Raw genomic sequence first — 21,999 nt, forward strand, 5'->3', positions numbered from 1 at the left:
TTGCATCATATTGCATTCGACCCACTGAATCGACTCCCTTCTTTTTATATAACCCTCTCCCTTCCTCAAACCCACTAGTTCCGTTGACAAAAAAGGTCATCTGTCTCTCTGCTTCTTCTTTCTCACACACCGGCGGTGGAGGAGCAAAGGAGGGGATGCAAGGGATAGGGTGTTTCCGTTCTGTATCGGACGGGGGAGTGAGGGTGGAGCTAACGGCGGCAGCAACAGCCACGGCGATGACAAGAGGCCCTTTGACGATAGATGTGGCGGAATCGGTGGAGAAGAAGATCGAGCGGCTTATATCGGAGAATCCGGTGGTCATATTCAGCCGGTCGTCGTGCTACATGTGCCATGTGATGAAGAGGCTACTGTCCACCATAGGTGTGCACCCCACCGTCATCGAATTGGACGATGGAGAGTTGGGTGCTCTCGCTGCTCTTGATATCAGCGACGGAGAAGGTGGGACTGGTGCTCCTGCTCCTGTAGTTTTCATAGGTGGGACGCGCGTCGGAGGTCTAGAGAGTCTCATGGCTCTTCATGTCAGTGGACATCTTGTGCCCAAGCTTAGAGATGTTGGTGCCCTTTGGGACTGATGCTCATCATTCATCACCCTATTTCTGTAATCTCGGTTCCTACCTACAGAGATATTAATATCACCATCATTGTAATTGAACAAATTAGGAATTCTCTTACCCTTTCTTGATGTTTTATATTTTTATTCTGTTTTTTTTTTTGTTTCATTTCCTTTCCTTTTTACTGTTTATAGTTGGGGGCAGAAAAGATTGAATTGGTGCAGTGCAGAGATGATGTAAAGACTAAAAGAAGAAGAAGAAGGAAGAAGAAGGAAGAAGAAAGAAGAAAGAGGAGTTTGTTGTATTTTAAAGGTTTTATAATTACTACTCTATTTGAGGAGTGTGGCGTCTATGAGTTTGTAGAGGGGGAAAGGAGCAGAAATGCAGAAAACGAGACCACGTGTTAAGAAAACAATAAATAACACGGGGACCCATCACCCATCACCCCCATCCATGAAATGATTTCTTGAGCTCAACTCCATCCCCAGTTTCCAGTAGGGGATCAAAGACATATCTTCTGAGGTGGGGAGATGGTTCTGCTTCTGCGGAGGCCATGTGTGGTGTTTTAATATGACTGGGGTACTCTATTTTGCATGAGCAACACGTAGCAGCAGACGTCCCAGATGCTTCAGTTCAGCCTATTCACAGCCATATTACTTAGGCTCTGTCTCTGTAGGAGCTCTTTCTGTTTCTTAACTGTTAAGACCACCTCTTCTCTTCTATATCAAGCAAGCAGAGAGAGAGAGATAGAGAGAGAGGAGGTGATGGCAGTTGGGGGGCAGGGGAGGAAAGAGAAAGTGAAAATGGGGGAAGAGAGAGAGAACACATCAAAACCAAACCATGAACAGGTAATGTCATGTCGTTGGGATTGGAAAGCACACAGCTGGAAAAGGACAGCCCATCCTTTTGTTGCCCTTCCTCCCCAAGTGCAAGTGCCTGAATGGACTCATTCACCAGTCACCTTCCCTTTTTTTCTTCTTTGTTTTTTTTTCTTAATTAAATATTATTATGAGGTTTGATTTAATAATTAAAAAATAAACCTTTAATTAATTTCTTAATATGACATTGAATTGCATGAAGTATGAACAACTAGCATATTCGCCGTGTACACGTGTCATCCATGCACCGGCTCTTACAACAGATTCCCCCCGTTGGAGTTGAGTTAGAAATTCTACTGACGTTTCCAGAATGATTCATTTATTTCATGAGCCGATGATGCCGCCATTGCCAATGGTGAGTGGGGAGGCCGGCCGGCCTATCATAGCGCCTATGACCATGGAATCTCGTCTGACAACCATCCCCCCCCCCCCTCTCTCTCTCTCTAGTCTCTGCAACTACAAACAACGGACGGATCCAAATCCAAAATGCCAAAAGATGAGAGATGAAAGTTGAGAGAGCATCTGCACCATCCACATTCCCTTGCAATTATTGTGTACTACCAGTTACAACTCTACATCCACATGAGTAAACAACGACTTCCATGCAACTCCTCGGATCTTGCCCTCTTCTAGTGGGAAGGGTTGCCCACTTGTCATGTACATGCACACTACGCACTACAGGACAAAAATAAATAAAAGGACATATTGGGCTGGATCCCACTCTTTTTTTATGTTTATTTATTGAGTGGTAGCCTGGTAGGGTGAAGAATTCTCGCCAAAAAAAAAAGAAAAATTTAAACAAGCAGGATTCGTTTGAGACGGTGTTGAAGCAATTTATTTACCCTATTCATTCCATCACAGAGAAATTGATTAGAGTAAAAGGAAAGACAAACCCCTATTTATTGACCCAATATCTTATTTTGAAAATTAAATAATTTAAAAGGAATGAAACAGTGGCAGGGTTGGAGCTCCAAGGATGTAATAGTATATGGCCTACTCAAGGTTGTAGCAATAAAATACTGCAGGGCGGGGCTTATGTCACAGCTTAGGTATGAATGTATGATGAAAGCTGTACTTAAATAAGCGTCAACAGGGATGGGTTTGCTTTGCTCGGATAGATTTAGAGTACCCACCCTAGAGTCTTCCAACCGTGTATTCTTTTCTATGACAGTCTATCTATAATATTATCTGTGTAAACTAGTTTTGCTCCAACGGCCCCTGGGTTGTGGCTTATACAAAAGCTTAGTTTTTTTTTTTTTCCGCTTTCCCAAATTATTCCAACTGGCTAGCATTACTACAGATAATCTCAATGCACCGTCACCATTAGAGTAAGATGGTGGTGGATCTGATGTAAAGTGTAGTATGAGAAGACAAGGAGATAATCTCAATGCACCTGGAAGGAACTATCTGTGTATCTATAATATTATCTATGTATGTAAAGTGTAGTATGAGATGACAGACTAAAATGAGCTATACAATCCCCTTGCAGGTAATGCCATGTATCTGGTAAAGGAGTTGATGATGGTTCATTGGCTTCCAATAAAGATGACAAAGAGGGAGATATAATGGTTCAGTCATCCCCACAAGACCATACTCCTTGTGTTGTGTGTTCCTACATCCTATTACCACCAGCTGCTCTAACACCAGGGCTGCTAGTGCTGGGGACTAATGGAGTTCTCTTAAGGCTAGACGGTACAGTAGCAAGCACCATTGGAGATGTTAAGAAACTTTCTAGCCAATAATACATTGACAACCAGCTTCAGATTTCTGATCTTACTAAATATGGAGGCTCGACGTGGGTGGGAATAGGCCTCTGCAGATACTATGCAAAGCCGATACATATCCGTTGATACTTCAAATCTAAGCCTAAAATTGACAATGCAAGTCTTGTCCCCAAGCGCGTTATACTCCTACCACCTCCAAGAACGAAAGCTCTTTTTGCCAAGTAACAGGGGGAATTCAAGCCCAATAAATCTGGAGGACACTGGAGGGGTGAATAACACCCTGACAAAGATGATGATGATGAGTGAAAATCAATCTCAATAAGCATACATATGCAAATATGTACAGTACAAATACATACAAAATACAAGGTTTTACCCTCTACATATTTGTATTTGCACTCCTTCCAAACTGAACTTGATTAACATTATGAAAACCCCGTCATTTTGCAATTTTGCATTGATAAATTCTGCAATTATAATCTATAATCAGTCGCTTGTATCTACTTGTCAACTGAACAAAAAGAAAAAGAAAACCCAACAATTACACCATTCACAAAATATGAAAAAAAAAAAAAAATTGGAGCATTCTAATTGTGACATCAAGACTTGAGGTTGGACATACAGAACCCCAAGAAGAAAAGGACTATGTGTATGCTTCATGAGAATCAGAACAAGACATCCAACTGATACTCAAAATAGTTCCTTCCACATAGATGATAACTTCTGCTTTTATGCGTCATGAGTAACCATAGGTTTTGTACCTGTATTCTGTAAATTGTCTCGCTTTCCATATGGGTGATACCTTCCGTTGACAGCAGCAGTACTCCCATATGCACCCTAACAACCAGCACCACCAATATCAAGTGGCCCCCCATATGCCTCTACATAGTACATGGATCCACCATACCCATAATAGCCTAGGCCATATCCTGCATAATACCCTCCTGTCATTCTTCCATCATACCCTCCACCAAATATATAACCAGCATTATATCCTACTGCATGACTGCCAAACTCCCCATATGAGGTTGAAACACCACCATTATGAGCTCTTGTATCATACCCTTCTCCAGGTTAGTTCCAATCACTAGAATGTATTCCTATCTTGATTTTACGGTTCACCTGTTTGCCCCCAAGTTCATGTGGTCTTCCCTCAGATATGATCTCTTCGACAATATTTTCATCTTCAAATGTGACGAAATCAAAACCTCGTGACAGTCTGGTGCTATGGTCCCACATGATCTGGTGCTCAACAATGGAATCATATGAAGAAAAATATTCCTTCAACTCATCTGCCATAAGATAAAAATATTTGGTCAAGGGAGAAGAAGTTGTCAAGGACCAGGTTTGCATTAATACCTTCGGTGAAAGATGGGGGTATTCCACCAACAAAAACCTTTCTGGTTATCTGCTCCACTTTAACTTGCATTTGCATATCCCCTTTTGGGGCTGTTTTCTTCACTTCTACCTGAGGTAAGAAAGTGCAATCAATGAGCATCAAAAGAATATAGATCAAGGAATAGGCATTGAGCAATAGAAAAACTACTAATTTTAAATGAAAATATTCACACATGATGCAATTAAAATTTGCAGTTCCAAGCTTACTGTTCTGCCATCAATAATATGTCCGTCTTTCCAAAGCCTTCTCCACAACTGCTGGGTCAGCAAATGTAACAAATCCAAACCCCTGTGGCCTTCTAGTATGTTTATCCTTCATTATTGCTGAATCACTAATTTCTCCATATTTGTTGAAATAATCAGTGAAAGCCTCTGGCATAAATTACCGGAAATTCAATAAGAAGAAGAGCTGGAGAAAATGTATGCATGGAATAGATAAAAACTGAACCGTGTGCAAGTACAACAGAAATACCAAGTTACCAACTACCCAAATTATTCTCCAACTTCCAAGATTCAAATCGGTAAGTTTTCTGCTTTAAGAGAAAAGCATCTACAGTACCCGTGCACCAAAACACATACAGGACATGAATTTACCAATATAAGCTATTTCTCTATATTGTTCTTGAAGCATGCTGCACAGTGCACTACTAAAGCATGGGTTTTAAAAGGTGGACATATGATGAAATATGGAACCACAAACAATACAAGCTACATACAAGAGTGGAAAATGGCTAACGAAAAAATTGACAACAGAACATTCTAAAAAAGACGAAAAATTCCTCCAATCGTTTTATGGCTACCAAATACATAGAAAAACATTTTGAGTGACCTAAATGCTAAGTTGCTTTGGTTCCACGGTCTGCTAATGCTCTGGTAGACTCAATAGCAAAACAAGGAGCAATGAGGAATCAATTCTTTTAGGGACCAGTTCCCCGAGGTGGGGAGTTGTAAAGTTTCTTTATTTTATGTATTGGTAATGGTTAACCGTGGCCAACCATCACTGTGGGTTCTGTTCTGCAAGCATCTTTGTAATGACTTATTTCTATTAATGATGTTAATTATGTTATTCATAAAAAAAAAAACACAAAAATATTTCCTATCTGGTAATTCATTTTCCACTTGCTAGATGCAACAAAAAAAAAAGTTTCAAAACGTCACCTATTGTGCCACAAAAATCAGGGAAGATAAATTAAGATGGCAAGAAAGTTAGATGGTTGGTGTAGCCAATTTATTAAAAAGATACCTTGGATATGCATTTTGTGGCAACTGGCACGGATGAATGGATATATCCAAAAATTGAATACATCCATAACACATATGCCAAACAGTTAAGCAATTATTGCTCCACAACAAAAGTAAAATAACTGTAACAAGCACAAACCTTATGTTACTGAAATACCCAGACAAATCCAAAAAAGTTCCATACTGATTGAGCTTTAGCTGAAATTTTTGGATATTAATATTATGTTATCTAAGATGTGGCAAGCATGACAACAATTACACTTCTTACATGGATCCATAAACTGTACACTATTTAGTCCAGTACAATGTCCATTTGTCCTATAGGGAATATGTATTTACTTCTAAGTCCATATTATTCTCTTGACTTTCACAAATGCCATACTTCTTATGTGTCAAACAGTGTTACCAATAGCAATGTTAACAAAACACAGCTTCGAAGGACTAAGAATGCAACAACTCAGTGTGTATTTCTTGTAATGCACTTAGGCACCCCCTGCTCTGTTTACTAAGAGGTTAAGGCAGTCTTTGAATATGTCCATCAATGTGGATTTTTAAGTCCCTATGAGCAGGATTTATGCCACATGGCAGAAAGACTGCTGAACCCTCTAAGTGGCCGTATGTTTAGATTCCTTGTTGACATCAGCCCCATAACCATTTTTTATTGCAAATCTGAATTTTCTTCATCACAAATCGGATCTTCTTCAACTGAAACATGGCAACTGGACTGAAACTTGCCAGATGGAATTAGCATGAAATAGATCAATGGACATGTCCCAACTGCCAGCTCAGATCCTGCACACCAAAATAGATATATCAAACTCATTCTTAACGAAACAGTGAACCTGCCCCCTATGCAAAATCATGTTTCACTTTCGTTCTTGATTGGGAAGGAAATTATTCACTTTTTTCCAAGGTAGCACATCCTTTTCTACAGCACAGTTATCAAATTTCAAAAGTTGATTTCATTTGAATCATGCTTCCCTTGCAAAAGAACAATTGAGGGAAGGAGATGCACTAGAGTTGGAACTCTGTGGAGTGTGGTGTATATGGGAAGAAATAAACACTAGACTTTTTAATGTCAATGGAAAAGAAGCTAATATCATGACTAACTTGATAGCAAGTCAAAAGAAACCCATTGGATCATAACCATGGAAGAATTTACAGATGTTTCAACTTTCAATCAGTTCCATCATAAGAGGGCTGACAGTCAATTGCTTCTTTTTCTTGAGCAAGGCAGTTAATGGTGTGTGAGTAGATCCCACTATTTGTTATGGGCCCGGGAATAGGGTCGCGTCACGGGTCGGTCCACGGGGAAAAGCTCCTGTTTTCCCTTGTTCCTCCCCTTCCGTTCTTGGGGGGGTGTTGCATCTCCACATCCACCCTCAAGGGTTCTGCTAACCCTGCGGTGAACATGTCTACCGGCTGGTCCAATCGTACCGAAGCTGCTTTGGCAAGGAGGGTCTAGAATTGGCACTGGTATTCAGCCACCGTTCCTGTTTGTTTGAGGTTGATCAGTTCACCTAACGGGTTGCTCGTCAATGGGGGCCCAAACCTGAGGAGGCAGTAGGATTTGAATTGGGTCCAACTGAGCCCGGGTTCCTCTTGCTCCAATTTATAAAACCAGAGCTGCGCCTCCTCCGTCATGTGGAATGCGGCCAAGCTTACCTTGTCGTTGTCCCCTGTCCGTTGGTTGCGGAAGAACTGCTTGCATCTGTACAACCATCCCAAAGGATCTTCGGCGCCGTTGTATGAAGGGAACTCCAGCCTGTTGTACTTGGGAACGACTGCGGCTACCGGGGCGACGACCTGCTGTTCGTCGGACGACTCCGTCAAGTCTGGTCGGCGGCTGTTTGTGGTTACAGCCCCTTCTGGATTCCTCTCCTTGTTAGAGAAATACGATTCCAGCAAGCGTCGCAGCTCCCGGACATCGTCTTTGACCTCACGAACCTCCATGCTGGTTTCCACGAGCCTATGCTCCAGTTCGTGGACCCTGGATGATAGCTGCTCTAGATCTCCCATGACGGTTGGCTCTGATACCAAGTTGTTATGGGCCTGGGAATAGGATCTCGTCACGGGTCGATCCACGGGGAAAAGCTCCTGTTTTCCCTTGTTCCTCCCCTTCCTAGCTGAACCTATCTTGGCGTCCTAGAGGGTGACTTGTCCAAGAGATCACCGAACTCTCCTTTTACTCTCTTTCTTGACTGGAAATTTGATATCTTTATTCAATAATTTCAGCTCCTTAAATAGGAGATTACAAGAGGTAAGAGTCCTCCTTGTAGGAAGACTCCTTGATAACTAAACTGCTTACAGATAAGATAGATAAGACTAACTAAACTGCTTACAGATAAGATATGTAAGACTCCTAGATAAGACTCCCTACTCAAGAAGGATAAAAACTCCCTAAGATAAATCAGACTCTATACTAATCCTTATTGGAACAGATAAGATAAAGAGTAAGAAAGCAGATAAGATAAAGATAAGGTAAGATGAACTGTGGCTAGCTAGATAATCTGATGAGGGTCCCACATTACTGCTGCTGCCGGCAGCGGTACTTCTTCCCCACAAATGCGTCCATAACACTATTAGACCAGGACCATCTGCATAGCAGGCACATTAAGGGAGACAGAATATAATTGCTGCTTTATGCGGACCAAATAGGAAAGGAACAACTATTAAATCAAGGTTTTAACATCGCTACAGGGTTTGAGAGTACAGTATGCCTCAGGATTATGGAGAGTTAAAATGGAGATTAACTTTAGTGGTGATTAAATGGATGAGATCTTTATTCTACTTTTTCTTTTGAAGGGTAACTAGGAGTCTAGGATATCATGGATTAGAATTGCAAGTCAGCTAGGCTTTGGTTATTGGAATGCATCTTTGAGTCAAGCTTAGGCCAGGTTTTCAGGCCTCATTTCTCACCAGACAAAAACCCTTTCCTTTCTTGAGAAAGTACAGAGACCCCTTATTAGTTGAGCTTGGGCCTGGTTTTTAGGCCCTATTGCTCATCAGACAAATTTCTTCTTCTTGATGCTACCAGAGGTTTGTTAGCAAAAGACAACTTACACTTTCCACATCCTTTTTGTCATACCATTCACCTTTGGGGCATCAAACTACAAACTGAAGTATAGACCTTGCATCAAAGAAATATTTTTAAATAGAAATTATGGTTGTTCTCCAAATTTTCATGTCTTCCATCGTTTCTGCTACAGCATTCAAATCTAGGACATCAATCTACACATAAAAGCAAGATCTTGACACAGAAATTATGGTCATTCTCCAAATCCTACATGTACCTAGCATTAGTTACTGATAAATCATCCGTTTCATGCAGGACAAGATAACCTGCACCTTCTTCCTACACCTCACCAAAAAAGGGATAACTGGATAGAAGAGTGAACACCTTATGCTACCATCCATGATTATCCTAAGGCTTTCCATATGGATGCAGTGTTCATTTTTTATCATTTTACCAACCCTAGAATTTTGCCACGCCATTTTAAACATCAAGCAGAAAGCTCAGTCCCTCCCTGTGCCAACAAAACAATGAGTTATTTTACTTTGACCTTTTCTCCTTAAATGATGAGACTTTGTGCAGCATGGTATAAGTTTCTCGTAGATGGATCCCCTTTATTCCCCATAAAATGAGAATATCTCTAAAAATGTTACTTCCTCTTGGAGAACAACTTCACTATCCATCCTTTCCTCAAGAAAATGGAAGCTGGCATGTCATGATGGGATCTGCCAAAAACCATCTTATATAAGGCTATTCCTGGGTTAGGGAAAAAGAAGGAAAAGGAGAATGATAAAGGAGTCTCAAATCCACCAGTTTCCATATTGCATTGTTTGGCTCCAAAAGTTGAGCCACATTGAATGTGGAAGACAAATGGATTGTGTCTTTGACTCTTTCTTCTTTGTTTCATTTGGTGTGTTCTGGGATTATTAGTTGGGTAGTCATTCCAGAATCCACCAATTCGGTGTTTCCCTCCTGCATTTCCGCTTCCAGCACCACCCCAGGTAAAAAAAGGCACAGCCTTAGATAATAGGACCTTTGCTACAATAGCAACAATGAACTCTATTAATATCTGTTTCAGCAACAATGAACTCACGACATTCTCTGCATACCAGTTCCTAAATAAGCACAATTATAAATGGACCACAATTCTTATCCAAATTTGCCACTGGAAATAGTTATCAGTTATGCCCGTCCTCGAAACGATGGGAAAAAATCATAATCAAACTACTAGAGAATCACGATAACATCTTACTATCAAAGATTCACAATACCATATTACCACCAACGATCCGACTAAGAGGTTAAGAAATATAAGACACAAAATATTGCATTTATAAGCTTATAAAACGAGAGGCAATAACGATGGCTGTACCTTCTGTCGTGTCGCGGGCAAGGCCACCAACGAAGATTCGAAAACAAGAAAAGTACAGTGGTTATTCTCCTTTTCTCCTCATTTTCGCGGTAAATTTGGGAGGGCTGACTTTCAGCGCGAGAACCCTCTCTCCCTAAATCTAATAAACCAAAATTTCTAACACAAGCACATATAGAGTTCTATAATCCATACTATAAAATCCTAAGACCTTAAAACTAACCCTGGAGGGAACCGCGGATATCTGACTGCTTTATCTCATCGCTTGCACTACATACACTTCCGGTCCCGCGTTCCAAATATGGTTCTTCACTAGTTTCTCCCTCAAAATGTCTTTCCTCACTTTCGCCGCTAATGGGGACGTTATCATCTCTGTTTCGTTTCTCTTCCGCAATGCCCATGGCTTATTTTCTGTTCTTTCTATGTTTTTTTTTCCTTTTGTCTGTACCTATAGACCTGCGAACGAGCAAATATTATTTCATAGGACTTAGAACTTTTTTCTTGAGGTCATCAAAATAAAAAACCCTAAAAAGACTGAAGACCCTCGGACGAAATACCTCCCTATCGAAGGCTTATCAAAGAAGGATTTCAATGAGTTACAGACTTCCAGGGTTCTCCTCTTCTGACTAAACGACGCAAGAGACGGAACTTTCTGTGGCTTGGGTTACGGAAATCTCTGTGTAAAAAACACCGCGCTCCTGCAAGAAAAAACGAAAACAAATATGAGGAGTAACTACTATTTGAATATTTCGCTTTTAAAAGGTGACGCCTCCGATATACGGTTTTAAATGTTGGTGAAACGTGATATTCTTGGAATCTCGGTTTCGGACATTGTGACCGATACGAAATATTATTTATTTTGAACGGAATTTCGACATTAGGTTTAAGATTTCGGGCCGGTCACCCATGAGCGGGATCCACCGAACTCTCCGTTAGAGTTCGGATCAGGTCCCAGCAGCCGGTCACAACATTCTTTTTTCTAGCTGTCTAATAGAAAGGGAAAATTCCTTATCAGTATCTTGTAATTTGGCGAACTTTCAAAATATGACAATCATACTATATGTGTGTAAGATGTTACAATCATATTATATCTTTTTGATAAATGTCAAACTACATTAATATCATCCCCTCTAAACATATGAAAAATAAAATATAAAATGTTAATAGTTGAAACACTTGATATACATGTCCATGTGTATCAGATATATCTATACTTTAAACATTGGTCACAATAAATATCTCTAGCCAATTTGTATTGATCAATTTGAAACATTTCACATAAAAACAGCAATGGTACTAAACACATGCCTATGATTTAACTTATACTTCTCTTTCAATGATTCAACCCATCTAGTATATATTAAAGGAAGGTCTTTAGGCCATAGTCCCCCACCATTCAAGCACATGGTGATGAGGGCGGATTTGGCCCTCCAATGATATTGTGACACATGTCACATCAGAACAATTAGGTGACACCCGGAACCACTTAGGCAACAATTTGCCTTAGCCAAGTTGGTGGTGTCCCACCCGGTGGCCTGGCCCAGGCATGTGCTGGCGGCCTGCGAGACGTGCTCGTCGACAAATTCGGCACGCATATCCTAACACTCCCACGATCCTTGGAAGTTGGCCCACGTGCCAAACGATCCGGAGGGTGGTCAACGTGCATGGCGGTTACCTCTGGGAATCTCGAACCATTTAGACGACCTCACAGAAATTTCAGATGCAGTGCGTGAAGCCCACGCCAAACAATGCCTATATAAAGGCATCAACCCCATTGGCATTGTGGGGGGGGGGGGAGTACGCATATTCTAGCTCTCATACTTTGTGGTTTTTAGCTCGCGGTCTGCTATGAGAGTACTGACTTAAGCATCAGAGCGACCTCGCTGGGTTAGCCACCCTAGGTCCTCTGACATTGATTCCTTGCAGGTTTCTAAAGAACTACGAAGCTCAACAATCAATCCAGCTCGCCACCAGGCAGCTCGGCCCTCTGGCCAGCTCGTCACCTAACCTACCTAGCTCGGCCTAGTCAGCTCATCACCTAATCTGTCTAGCTCGGCCCAGTCAGTTCAGCACCTAACTTGCCTAGCTCGGCCCAGTTAACTCGGCACCTAATCTGCCCCCAGCTCGGCCTGGTCAGCTCGACATCTAGGTCCTCGTCTAGTAAAAGTTCACTTCGGCCTCTGAGTCATCGGCCACTTGGAAGCAGACCAAATGACGAGGTACTTACCACAAAAAATTGATACACAACCCAAAAATTGATTCATCACATGGCAACCTCAAATCTATGGAAAAAACATCTCAAAAGTTGGTTGTTCACATTTTCAAAGAGAAAACCCATTCATCATATACATTAAAAGCATCTTGTTGTCTCTCTCTCTCTCTTCTTTTTTTTTGTTTCTTTTCTTCCCTCCTCCCCTGCTTTAATTCTTCATTATTCCTCTCATTTGGTTCTCTCCATTCTTCACATTGTTCTTCCTCCCATCTATTTCCCTCGCCTTTCCCATCTAGTTCTCTCCATTATTCACCTCTTTTTGTGCTTTTTTTTTCCTCTTTCTACAAGCATTTTGACAAGGGGGTTACTTTCTCTTGGATCATGTATCGGGCATTCGATCCAGTGGATGTTGCTTTACGCTTTATCGTCCATTCGCAGTTCTTTGGCAGATGCAATTCATGATCAATTCCGTTCACAGTTCTCTGGCGGATGTAGTTATGGAAAGCAGTTACAATCTCTGGTAACGGTTGTAATGTTTGGGGCTTTGCTGTCTTTTGCAGACCTACCCCAACCATCCTATTACCGGCTCCTTGCAGTCTCTTTTGGGAACCTCTCCTATCATTTCTTTTGCCATTTTTGTTGGATTGGAGTTGTACTTATATACTTTTGTTGGTGATTTTAATTCACCTTTTTTTTTATTGCATAAGCTCGTTATATTCTCTTTCATCCATTTATATATTTTGTTCTTCTTGAGAAATTGTATTTGGGTTCTCATTGGCCTTGTTGGCAATTCTCTATACTTGTATCAATTTCTTGAATGAATGAAATATGCTTTAAGCCTTAAAAAAAATTGAATTCATACACGTGACACTTTAAGATAAGTGTCATACATTCAATAATAGTTCTTTAGAAATACATGAGAAGTGGGAAGTTCCCATTCTCATTCATTGCTAAAAGAAATACAGAAAATGTAAAAGTGGTTATCCACAACCACTCCAGTCTATCGTCTGCAATTTCAATAATTAGTTTTATTTGAATTTCAAATATAAATATAATTATTAGACAAATAGTGAAACTCAAATAAAATAATATTACTATAAAAAAAAAACAAAAAAAGAGTAAAAACCAAATTGATACATATGTGTGACTACCCCATAACAGAATCACATGCTAGATAAATATATGGTAAGTCTCTTAAATTAAATAAAAATCTATCAAAACATCAAATGAAAAACCTAACTTAAAATTTTAATATACATGATTTTAAAAAATTGAAAATTGAAAATAATTCATATTAGTGGCTCCGTAATGAGTAGAAGAGTCATGAGGTTAGACAATCCCTCTCCCCTTAATCTCCTAACCTTGGTGATAGTGGGATTTTTATCCCAAGTCTCTGCTACAATTGAATGAATTAGAGATCCCGGTCTTTGCTACAATTTTACAATTCTAGGTCAAGAGGTGTTGTAAAATCATCGAGTTAGCAGAGGGAGCTCATATTATTTTAGAGTTGCTGAAACTCCTCTTGCCCCAGCCAATGACATTGCCGAATACAAGTTTGAATCAGCTACTAATACATTGTGCCAATAACGCTTAATTCTAGGTCAAGAGGTGTTGTAGAACCAATGATAAGGGTTCGTGTACAATAATAAAATATACGAGCCATGAATTTATTACTGATGTAAAACCTTATCATTGATTCCATAACCCCTTAAACAACTAGAGCATTCAGGATATGTTCCCAAATCCCAATATATGCTACAGTGGCCTGTTGGGACAACGTTGGAAGCATTTTATTGGTAGAATACACTTATCCCTGAACACGAAAGCCCTCGAAAGGTTAGAGACTTGCAATCCGGATTTATCACCGTGTTTAGGGAATTAGGGCTCATGCGTCGGGTTGCTTTGGACTAGTAGACCTAATCCCATATCCAAACATCAATACAGGGCTGTAGTGTTCTGTTCTGTGGCTCGTAGGTAGGGGCTCTTGACTTGTTGTGGGTAGAGATAAGTTATCTATTTCTAATCCTAATCGTCTCTGTCTGCACAGAAGTAAGAAATTCGTGTCACTGCTGCCAGCCTTACATTCCATCGTTGCACCTCACATTTGGTATTTGGAGGGATAAAAACAGGAAAAGAAATGGCGACGGCAGTCATCAAGAACAACTTCTATAACGTCTCTTCGATAGTTCTGAAACCATCAACCGCCATTCCAACTACCGTGGCAATGTGCTCGAACTTCTGTCCCCGTATTTCCAACCGCTTGCCAGGCCCACCCATCTCATCATTCCCTACTCAGCCACGCCTTTGTGTCTCTGCCAACGCCTTTTCTTCTCAGGCTACCAATGCAACATCTAAAGGTCTATCTTTTCTTATCACAATACTTCTGGTTCAATTGATTTTTTCCCGACGTGCAAATATTCAAGTTTTAGTTTCGATTTTGCTGAATGTATTGAGGTTCATAGCAGCAAAATTGTAAGAAACTTGTGTTTTTACTTGTTAATTTTGCTTCTAAAATAAACTGAAAGCCTGTTTCCTTCATTTGATTAACTTATTACTACTATGGAATATGAAGGAGATTTGCGCTTCTGAAAAGAAGCTTAAAATCAATGCTATTTTAAAGGGGGTTGGCGTTTTCCAACCAAGATTGGGTTTAAGTGTTTAACGCAACTGGAAAGGATTGTCTGCTCTTATTCGGCGGCCCTCTTGTTTTTCCTTCATTCTATTGGTTGTATTGGAGTTTCTGCCTATCTGTTCATTTGATGGCCAAAGGCAGAAGAAAGTCTTCTTCTATCAATATACTTTCTAAAGGAAATTTTTAATTGGGGTTAAAGCTGAGTTGAGTTGAGTTGCTAATAGAAGAATGGATTTGGAGTTGATCAAAATTCTTTCTCCGTATTTGTTGCTTTAAATGTTTCTTGTATTGTATTTGCAACAGAGGAACTTCCATCTCGAATAGGATTTTTGGGTATTGGAATAATGGGCTCTCCAATGGCACAAAATCTGATAAAATCTGGGTATGTTATGATTACCTTAACTGATGAATTGCATTAGAGAACATGCTGGCTTAAATTTGTGCATTGTTTAATGAAGTAGTAAGAACAATAATTGAGAAATATTAATATTCTCTTAAAGAATTATTTTACGAGCTTATGGCATAAGAAGGTGCTTAAAATTTAAATGCGTTTAAGAGAGCCTAAATTTCCTTCTTCCAGTCCACTGACTCTTTTTCTACTTGTGAAGTGTGGTACCTGGAGTAATGGGTTTTTGGAATGCAAATCATTAAATCATGATCTTGTTTACAGAGTATTGATGCAAGAACTGTGATGATATTTTTTTTCCTACTCACAAGTTTGGTTCTAAGCTGGGGAAATGGATATTCCCAAAGTTTAATTCCTTTACTTGTATGTTGTAGATGTGATGTGACTGTTTGGAATAGGACCAAGAGCAAGTGTGATCCTCTCATCAGCTTGGGAGCAAAGTAAGTTGGCAATGAAATGGTTGCATACAAGCCATTTGATTATTTTATGTTTTTCCCCTCAGCATTTGAACATTTTTCTTTCTCCCAAAGTATATTGTTCTCTGTCACTTTTGTGCTTGAGCTACTTATATTTTCCTTGACCTTGATTGTGGATTTGCCTATTAAATGTATAGATATTGGGGAAATCAAGTTTAGGAAATATGCACCAGTTAATGGTGGGAATTCATGTTTAGTGGAGAACCTTTTATTTTGGGTGCCATTCCAACTTTACTTCATCTGTGTAGTTTCTACTGTCAGATATGTCCACTCTGAGGCCATAAAGTTCATTATTAGCTATACCTTTCGTGCTTTGGTTTCCTGCAAAATCTAGATATTACCAAACAACAGGATTTTACACAAAGTCACCAATTAAACTTCTTATTAGATTAACGGATATTTTCATATATTACCTGTTAGATGTCTCATTGCACTTCCTGTTCAGAATATATTGAAAACCTGCCATTTCTGGTTGCATAGATAATATTTAGAGGTTCTCAAGGAACTTGAATCCAGTATATGCTTCTCTTTTTCTTCAAAATGGTATTGCTCAGACATGAAACAAGTTGAATTGAGTAGGAAAGACATATATCTTGGATTATATTGTTACAACCTACTGATTTCAGCATGACTGAAATATCCTGGAACATATAGGATCTGAATGCACTTAGCTCCATCATATGAATTAATATTTCTATTTCATACCCTGGAGTCCTTTTTAGAGGAAAATTAGCAAATACTGGAAAATGTGAATTACTCATGTTTGTTGTAGCTTGTTATCATAATGAACTTTCAGCAGCAAATGCTATTATTGATTCACATGGTTCTAGGCTTCTAGTGACAAATGGGCTCTTTTCAAGTGGATAGGATTATTGAGCTTATTTACCTTCAGAGTAGCTATTGTTCGAGATCTGTAATCACCAAAACTATTCTAGGGGAGTTCAACCCAGAATTTTCAGTTAATTTTAAGCATCTACATTTCTGCAGATATAAATCATCTCCAGAGGAAGTCGCTGCATCTTGTGATGTCACATTTGCGGTGCTGGCTGGTCCTGAAAGTGCAGTATGTATGGTTGATTTAATTCAACAGGAATGCACTTAATTTCATATGACTGATTATAGGTATTCTTTTTCAGGTGGATGTTGCCTGTGGCAAGTATGGAGCTGCAAATGGGTTGCGCCCAGGGAAAGGGTATCAATTTTCATTTAACCCTCATCAAATGGATTTAAGATAAATTTATAATGCCATCTCTATGAAAACACCCTTGACATTCTAGAAGTTTTTATTTGTATATCTGAGTTTGCATCTTCAGATGGAAAGTGATTTTTTAAGTACTTGTCAGGAGATATGTAATAGTAGTATGGAGATCACAAACAATTTACAAAATTACTAGCTTCTTATAGCAGAGTTGTAGAAGAAGCTATATATACAAACTTTTGATGACAATGACTACATGCTATATACTCCTTTCCAATTACTCTGTTCTTGCTTCACCAAAGATAAACAACATTCCAATCCCTAGGAATTCAAGTCAAGTAGGGCAAGAACCTAATGAAACCAATTTTCATTAAGCACATGAGACAATATCCACAGGCTTCTTTCAAAATCTTTCCCCTGTTTAATTTGTTTGAGGAATCTTTCCAATTAGAATTAGATGAAAGGCTTAAAGCCATGACCATGGTGACTATAAGCCCAACAGGAAAAGCTTTCATCTCTGGATTTATTGGCTCTGCCTCAACAATGGGCAGTTGAAAGTCCAAACCAAATTACCCTTATTGTTTGAAATGAATACTCTACACCATGAGGGTCTGGGGTTGTGTTAGGAATCAAATATAGAACCAATTTTGACCACTGATAAAAAATATATATATAGAATCAATTTTGACTCATCAGATTACTTCAAGTGATCAACAAGAACATGTGTTGGTGAGGGCATGACCATAAATCATTTAGTTCTCTACCGCATGAATGATAAATATGTATTTTTTTCCTTCATACAAAGGTTTAGCGACCAGTTCATGTTTCTTTAATTATTTATAAGCCTAATCACACTGGAGTTTAGATCCATTGTTGTGCAGTTGCCTGTATTTTGTTTTTTTTTTTTTTTTTCACTTAGACCCAACTATTATTTTTTTTTGTTTCTATTTATTTCAATTTCTTCATGTTTTCTACACTAGTTGATCAAATTGGAAAGTTTTATAAAATTTGTTATTTGTCTTTGTTCTTGTCTTTTGGTGGTTATTTGTGAATGGAACAATTTGTTGGGCACAATGTATGCCGACTCTGTCCACCAACAATAATACTCTTGATGGTATATAATCTTCAGGTAGGTTAACATGAAAAAAGAATATTCATTATTAATGAGAAGCTAGTATAGAGGTATATTTGGAACCCCTTTTTCTTGTAACTCTTTTAATAGATTATTGATGTGGTTTATTTCTATTCTAAACCTTTGGCATCTCAAAATAAGAAACTTAAGCAATGCTTGTTGTTTTGCTATAGGAGTATTTAGGGCATATTTCCTCATGAAATGCCGGTGAGACCAAATATTAGGAATTCTAGGCCCTTCAAAGCTTCAAGTCCTTGGGATCTTCATTCATATGTATGCAGGATGAAGCCTTGATTGTGTGAACAATTAACATTCGTTTGTATATTCATGGCATTGACACACAAGTGTATTTTGCTTACTGAAAGTGCCTTTGTTATGCATTAAACAACACATATGTTAATGAGACTGCAACTATCTTTCTTCCTAACTGTACTCTTGTATTTTAGTGCATACTTAATTTTCAAAATACCTCCTTTTGTATGAATATTGGTAGGTATGTGGATGTTTCAACAGTTGATGGTGTTACCTCCAAATTGATTAGCAAACATATTAAAGCTACTGGGGCATTATTTTTAGAGGTAAGAAGCTTTTCTATTTCTTGTTCTTTAAAACTTTAGCTTAAGTAAATAACCTGGCTAGGAAGAGTTGTGTCATTATTTTTATGTGCATCAGTGACTTGATATAATCTGTCAAAGGATTTCCGTTTAGATTTAGTGCTTTTTTAATAGGCTCCAGTTTCAGGCTCCAAAAAGCCTGCAGAAGATGGGCAGCTGATATTTCTAACTGCAGGTAATTTCTATTAGTTAATATGCATTTAATATTTGAGTCTATTGTTGTTAGTTTTCTACTGACTCAAGGTGATTGTACATGCTGGCATGAATTTTCAACTCAAAGACCATAGTTTGCTATTGAAAAAATCTAGTTATATTCTGCTTATGCCCAATCAGTTTAATTCACATTGCTATCGTCTAGCCAGATATTTCTTTTTGTTTTGTCATTTTAGCTTCACTTATATTTCTTTACTGAAAACAAGAGAAAAACAGTCCTATAAGAGAGAGAATACAACTTAAGAAGGATTTTCTAATGAGCTATTTTTGCAATCTTACAGGCGATAAACCTCTATATGAAACTGTTGCTCCACTCTTAGACATCATGGGGAAGGTATTCTCACATTCCCCTAATCCATTTCTCTTCACCTGAACATGTGACATTGTTATCTCTTTCCTTGTACTTTATTTATTTTTTATTCTGCAGTCAAGGTTTTACCTTGGGGATGTTGGAAATGGAGCAGCAATGAAACTTGTTGTCAACATGATCATGGGGAGGTTCGATTAATCATTTTATCAATCAGACCATACACTATATTTATGGGTTTATGAACTGAGCTTATTTCATTAATTATAAATTTAAACTGTGCAGTATGATGGCATCTTTTTCAGAAGGTTTAATCCTTTCTGAGAAGGTTGGTCTGGATCCAAATGTTCTAGTTGAGGTATTTCTCTAGTCCATGGTATCTGCACTGATTCTGATTAGACTCCCTCTTTCAAATCAATTTTTTTTTCTTTAAATCCATCTGACCTTGATATTTCTGTAGGTAATTTCACAAGGTGCCATAAGTGCACCAATGTTCTCAACCAAAGGTCCTTCAATGGTTCAAGCCACATATCCAACTGCATTTCCTTTGAAGCATCAGCAAAAGGTCCGTCATATTGTCATGTTTTTTTGAAAAGAAGAATGAAAGTCTTCCTTAATAGCATGTATTATAATTGCAGGACCTAAGACTTGCTCTAGGTTTAGCAGAGTCTGTTTCCCAGCCTACTCCTATTGCAGCAGCTGCAAATGAACTTTACAAGGTAGCGAAATCTCATGGTCTCAATGACCAGGATTTCTCAGCAGTCATTGAAGCGTTGAAAACAAAACTGCAATCCTCAGAAAATTAGTAAATTACCTCCTATGATTCATGTAATAATGGTATCTGAATTGCCTTTTCCACTTAAGAATGATATGTATTATGCATCTGGGTCCCAAGTTGGGTTTTTTTAAGTTGCAACCAACTTGATTATTCATTTTAGTTCATTGTTCACATGGTAGGCATGAAGTGCTGATTATTGTTATGATAGAAATTATTAATGGATGCTCATTTCTAATTCAAAACATAGTGGATCATTTATTGGTTTCAGATATTTCTTTTTCTTTCATTTTTTCACATTCAAAATCTTTTAGTTGGGTTGATCTGAAATGATGTCCAGAAAGAGGTGGCATGCTATTCGAATTGTCCATATTGGTGCACAGGTTGGCCTTGGGGCTTGGGTTACTCTATGGAAACCACATTGGTGTGAATTTATAGGTGCATTCATTCCTGAAAGTATTGCAATTAGAAGCATTTTTTCACATGATATTCATTAATATTGACTATAAGAAAATGCCATTACTGCAAGATGTTCACAGCATGGTATTCATCAATGAGAGCATGTTCATGCCTGGCTCGGGTGGGGGGGGGGATTTTGAGTTTATGAGTTTACTCTTACTCTCTCATTTGGCCCTTATACAGTTTTACTTGGTCATGTCAAGTCTAACATTCCATTCAGTATACATATATGTAGCTTGAAGAAGAGGTTGAATTTTCAGGTATTAAAGCTGGAATTTGGAATACCACCTTAATTTTCTGGTTTGGGTACACAAAGATGGTCTCTCTCTCTCTCTCCATGCAACTGCTTTTTTGGAATACCGCCTTTAAGTATTTTTTTACCTGTACAGTAATTTGTAAATTGGCTTTGTCCAGCTAATGTTCATCTGAGGTGCCATTTACAAAGTAAGTTGTGCAGACTTTATCCAGCACCCATAGGAAAATTGCCTTCATCAAGTGAAAACCAGCATTTTAAAGGATCTAGTTTTCCACATATACATAGACGCACTAGTATCAAACAATATGAAAGAAGGAAATAAAAGTCAAGATGATTAACAAAATGAGTCAATATGGTCAAATATTCCACTTGTTGTTATGATCTCCACCAATTAGTCACTTTAACAACTTACTGTAACGAAGGACATGGTTCCACTACGATTTTGATTAGTTTATAGAAAGCCTCAAAGTTTGTAGCTTTGACAGGGTTGACTTAGTCTAAACATTATCCAGGATCATTGTGAAAATGGAAAACCCAAACAATATTCTTATTATGTTTAGTCTTGATTTTGGTGGCAAAGCAAGGTATTGGATGGGCCTTTGATACAAAGCACTGTGGCATGGTACTGTGCTTGAATTATTTTCAAATAGCTGGATTTGAAATTTTTTTTACCATCTGGATTGTTGTTTGTCAATGTTATGAATGTATTGTCTGATTAATAAAAGTGTAATAAATTTCAATGTGCTTAAGTTGTGTAATGATTTTAATTTCTTCTAAATTTCAGTTTCATGTCAAGAGAACAGAATAAAGTTCTCCACAATTTGGATGAAATTTTAACATTTCACTGAAAATTTTCTATATTTATAATAAAATAGTCAAAATGAAAAAGAAAAAGACTAGTACAAACTATATACTATATATAATAATCCATTTTGAGAATCATTTAAATGGTTTTAAAAGAAAACGATGGCTTGTGTTACTGTGAATATAGAAGAAAACATTATACATTAGCATAACTAAATAATTTTATATATAGATAGATAATGTGCTGGAACTTCTGAAAAAAAAATAGAAAAGTTTGTTTTGTTCAGGTTCAGTTCAAATAAAACCCCAAACTTTTATA

General features: G+C 38.4%; 2 protein-coding genes and 1 pseudogene across 4 annotated transcripts; 2 read left to right on the forward strand and 1 right to left on the reverse strand.

The window, feature by feature from the left end:
* The first annotated feature begins 65 nt into the window (after positions 1-65).
* Positions 66-1,611, forward strand: LOC104600686 (glutaredoxin-C6-like). Its single transcript, XM_010263770.2, has one exon. The coding sequence runs from the start codon at positions 156-158 to the stop codon at positions 591-593; it is 438 nt and encodes a 145-aa protein (XP_010262072.1). The 5' UTR covers positions 66-155; the 3' UTR covers positions 594-1,611.
* A 1,985-nt stretch (positions 1,612-3,596) lies between these two features.
* Positions 3,597-10,597, reverse strand: LOC104600687 (heterogeneous nuclear ribonucleoprotein 1-like; annotated as a pseudogene). Its single transcript, XR_016079436.1, has 5 exons — positions 10,420-10,597; positions 10,200-10,250; positions 4,780-4,944; positions 4,534-4,642; positions 3,597-4,466 (listed from the first exon to the last, which is right to left on the reverse strand). The product of XR_016079436.1 is annotated as a heterogeneous nuclear ribonucleoprotein 1-like (transcript).
* Positions 10,598-14,244: 3,647 nt separating this feature from the next.
* Positions 14,245-20,435, forward strand: GLYR2 (glyoxylate reductase 2). 2 transcript variants are annotated; one of them, XM_010263771.3, is made up of 13 exons: positions 14,245-14,382; positions 14,456-14,765; positions 15,344-15,422; positions 15,821-15,886; positions 16,910-16,985; positions 17,059-17,114; positions 18,746-18,830; positions 18,981-19,041; positions 19,361-19,413; positions 19,507-19,577; positions 19,672-19,744; positions 19,847-19,951; positions 20,025-20,435. In XM_010263771.3, the coding sequence occupies exons 2-13, from the start codon at positions 14,546-14,548 to the stop codon at positions 20,190-20,192; spliced, it is 1,113 nt and encodes a 370-aa protein (XP_010262073.1). In that variant the 5' UTR covers positions 14,245-14,382; positions 14,456-14,545; the 3' UTR covers positions 20,193-20,435. The 2 variants fall into 2 exon arrangements, with proteins under 2 accessions (XP_010262073.1, XP_019053844.1); XM_019198299.2 differs by lacking the exon at positions 14,245-14,382 and having other exon boundaries at positions 14,386-14,765.
* Positions 20,436-21,999: the final 1,564 nt, after the last annotated feature.

The sequence above is a fragment of the Nelumbo nucifera genome, chromosome 8 (assembly GCF_055504915.1).
Source record: "Nelumbo nucifera cultivar China Antique chromosome 8, China Antique-T2T, whole genome shotgun sequence".
Taxonomy (NCBI): domain Eukaryota; kingdom Viridiplantae; phylum Streptophyta; class Magnoliopsida; order Proteales; family Nelumbonaceae; genus Nelumbo; species Nelumbo nucifera.

Coding starts and splice junctions, on each gene's coding strand:
- LOC104600686 (XM_010263770.2), top strand. CDS start 156: ATGCAAGGGATAGGGTGTTTCCGTTCTGTATCGGACGGGGGAGTGAGG.
- GLYR2 (XM_010263771.3), top strand. CDS start 14,546: ATGGCGACGGCAGTCATCAAGAACAACTTCTATAACGTCTCTTCGATA. Junction 17,115..18,745: donor GGGTTGCGCCCAGGGAAAGG/GTATCAATTTTC, acceptor GAATATTGGTAG/GTATGTGGATGTTTCAACAG. Junction 19,745..19,846: donor ATCCAAATGTTCTAGTTGAG/GTATTTCTCTAG, acceptor ATATTTCTGTAG/GTAATTTCACAAGGTGCCAT.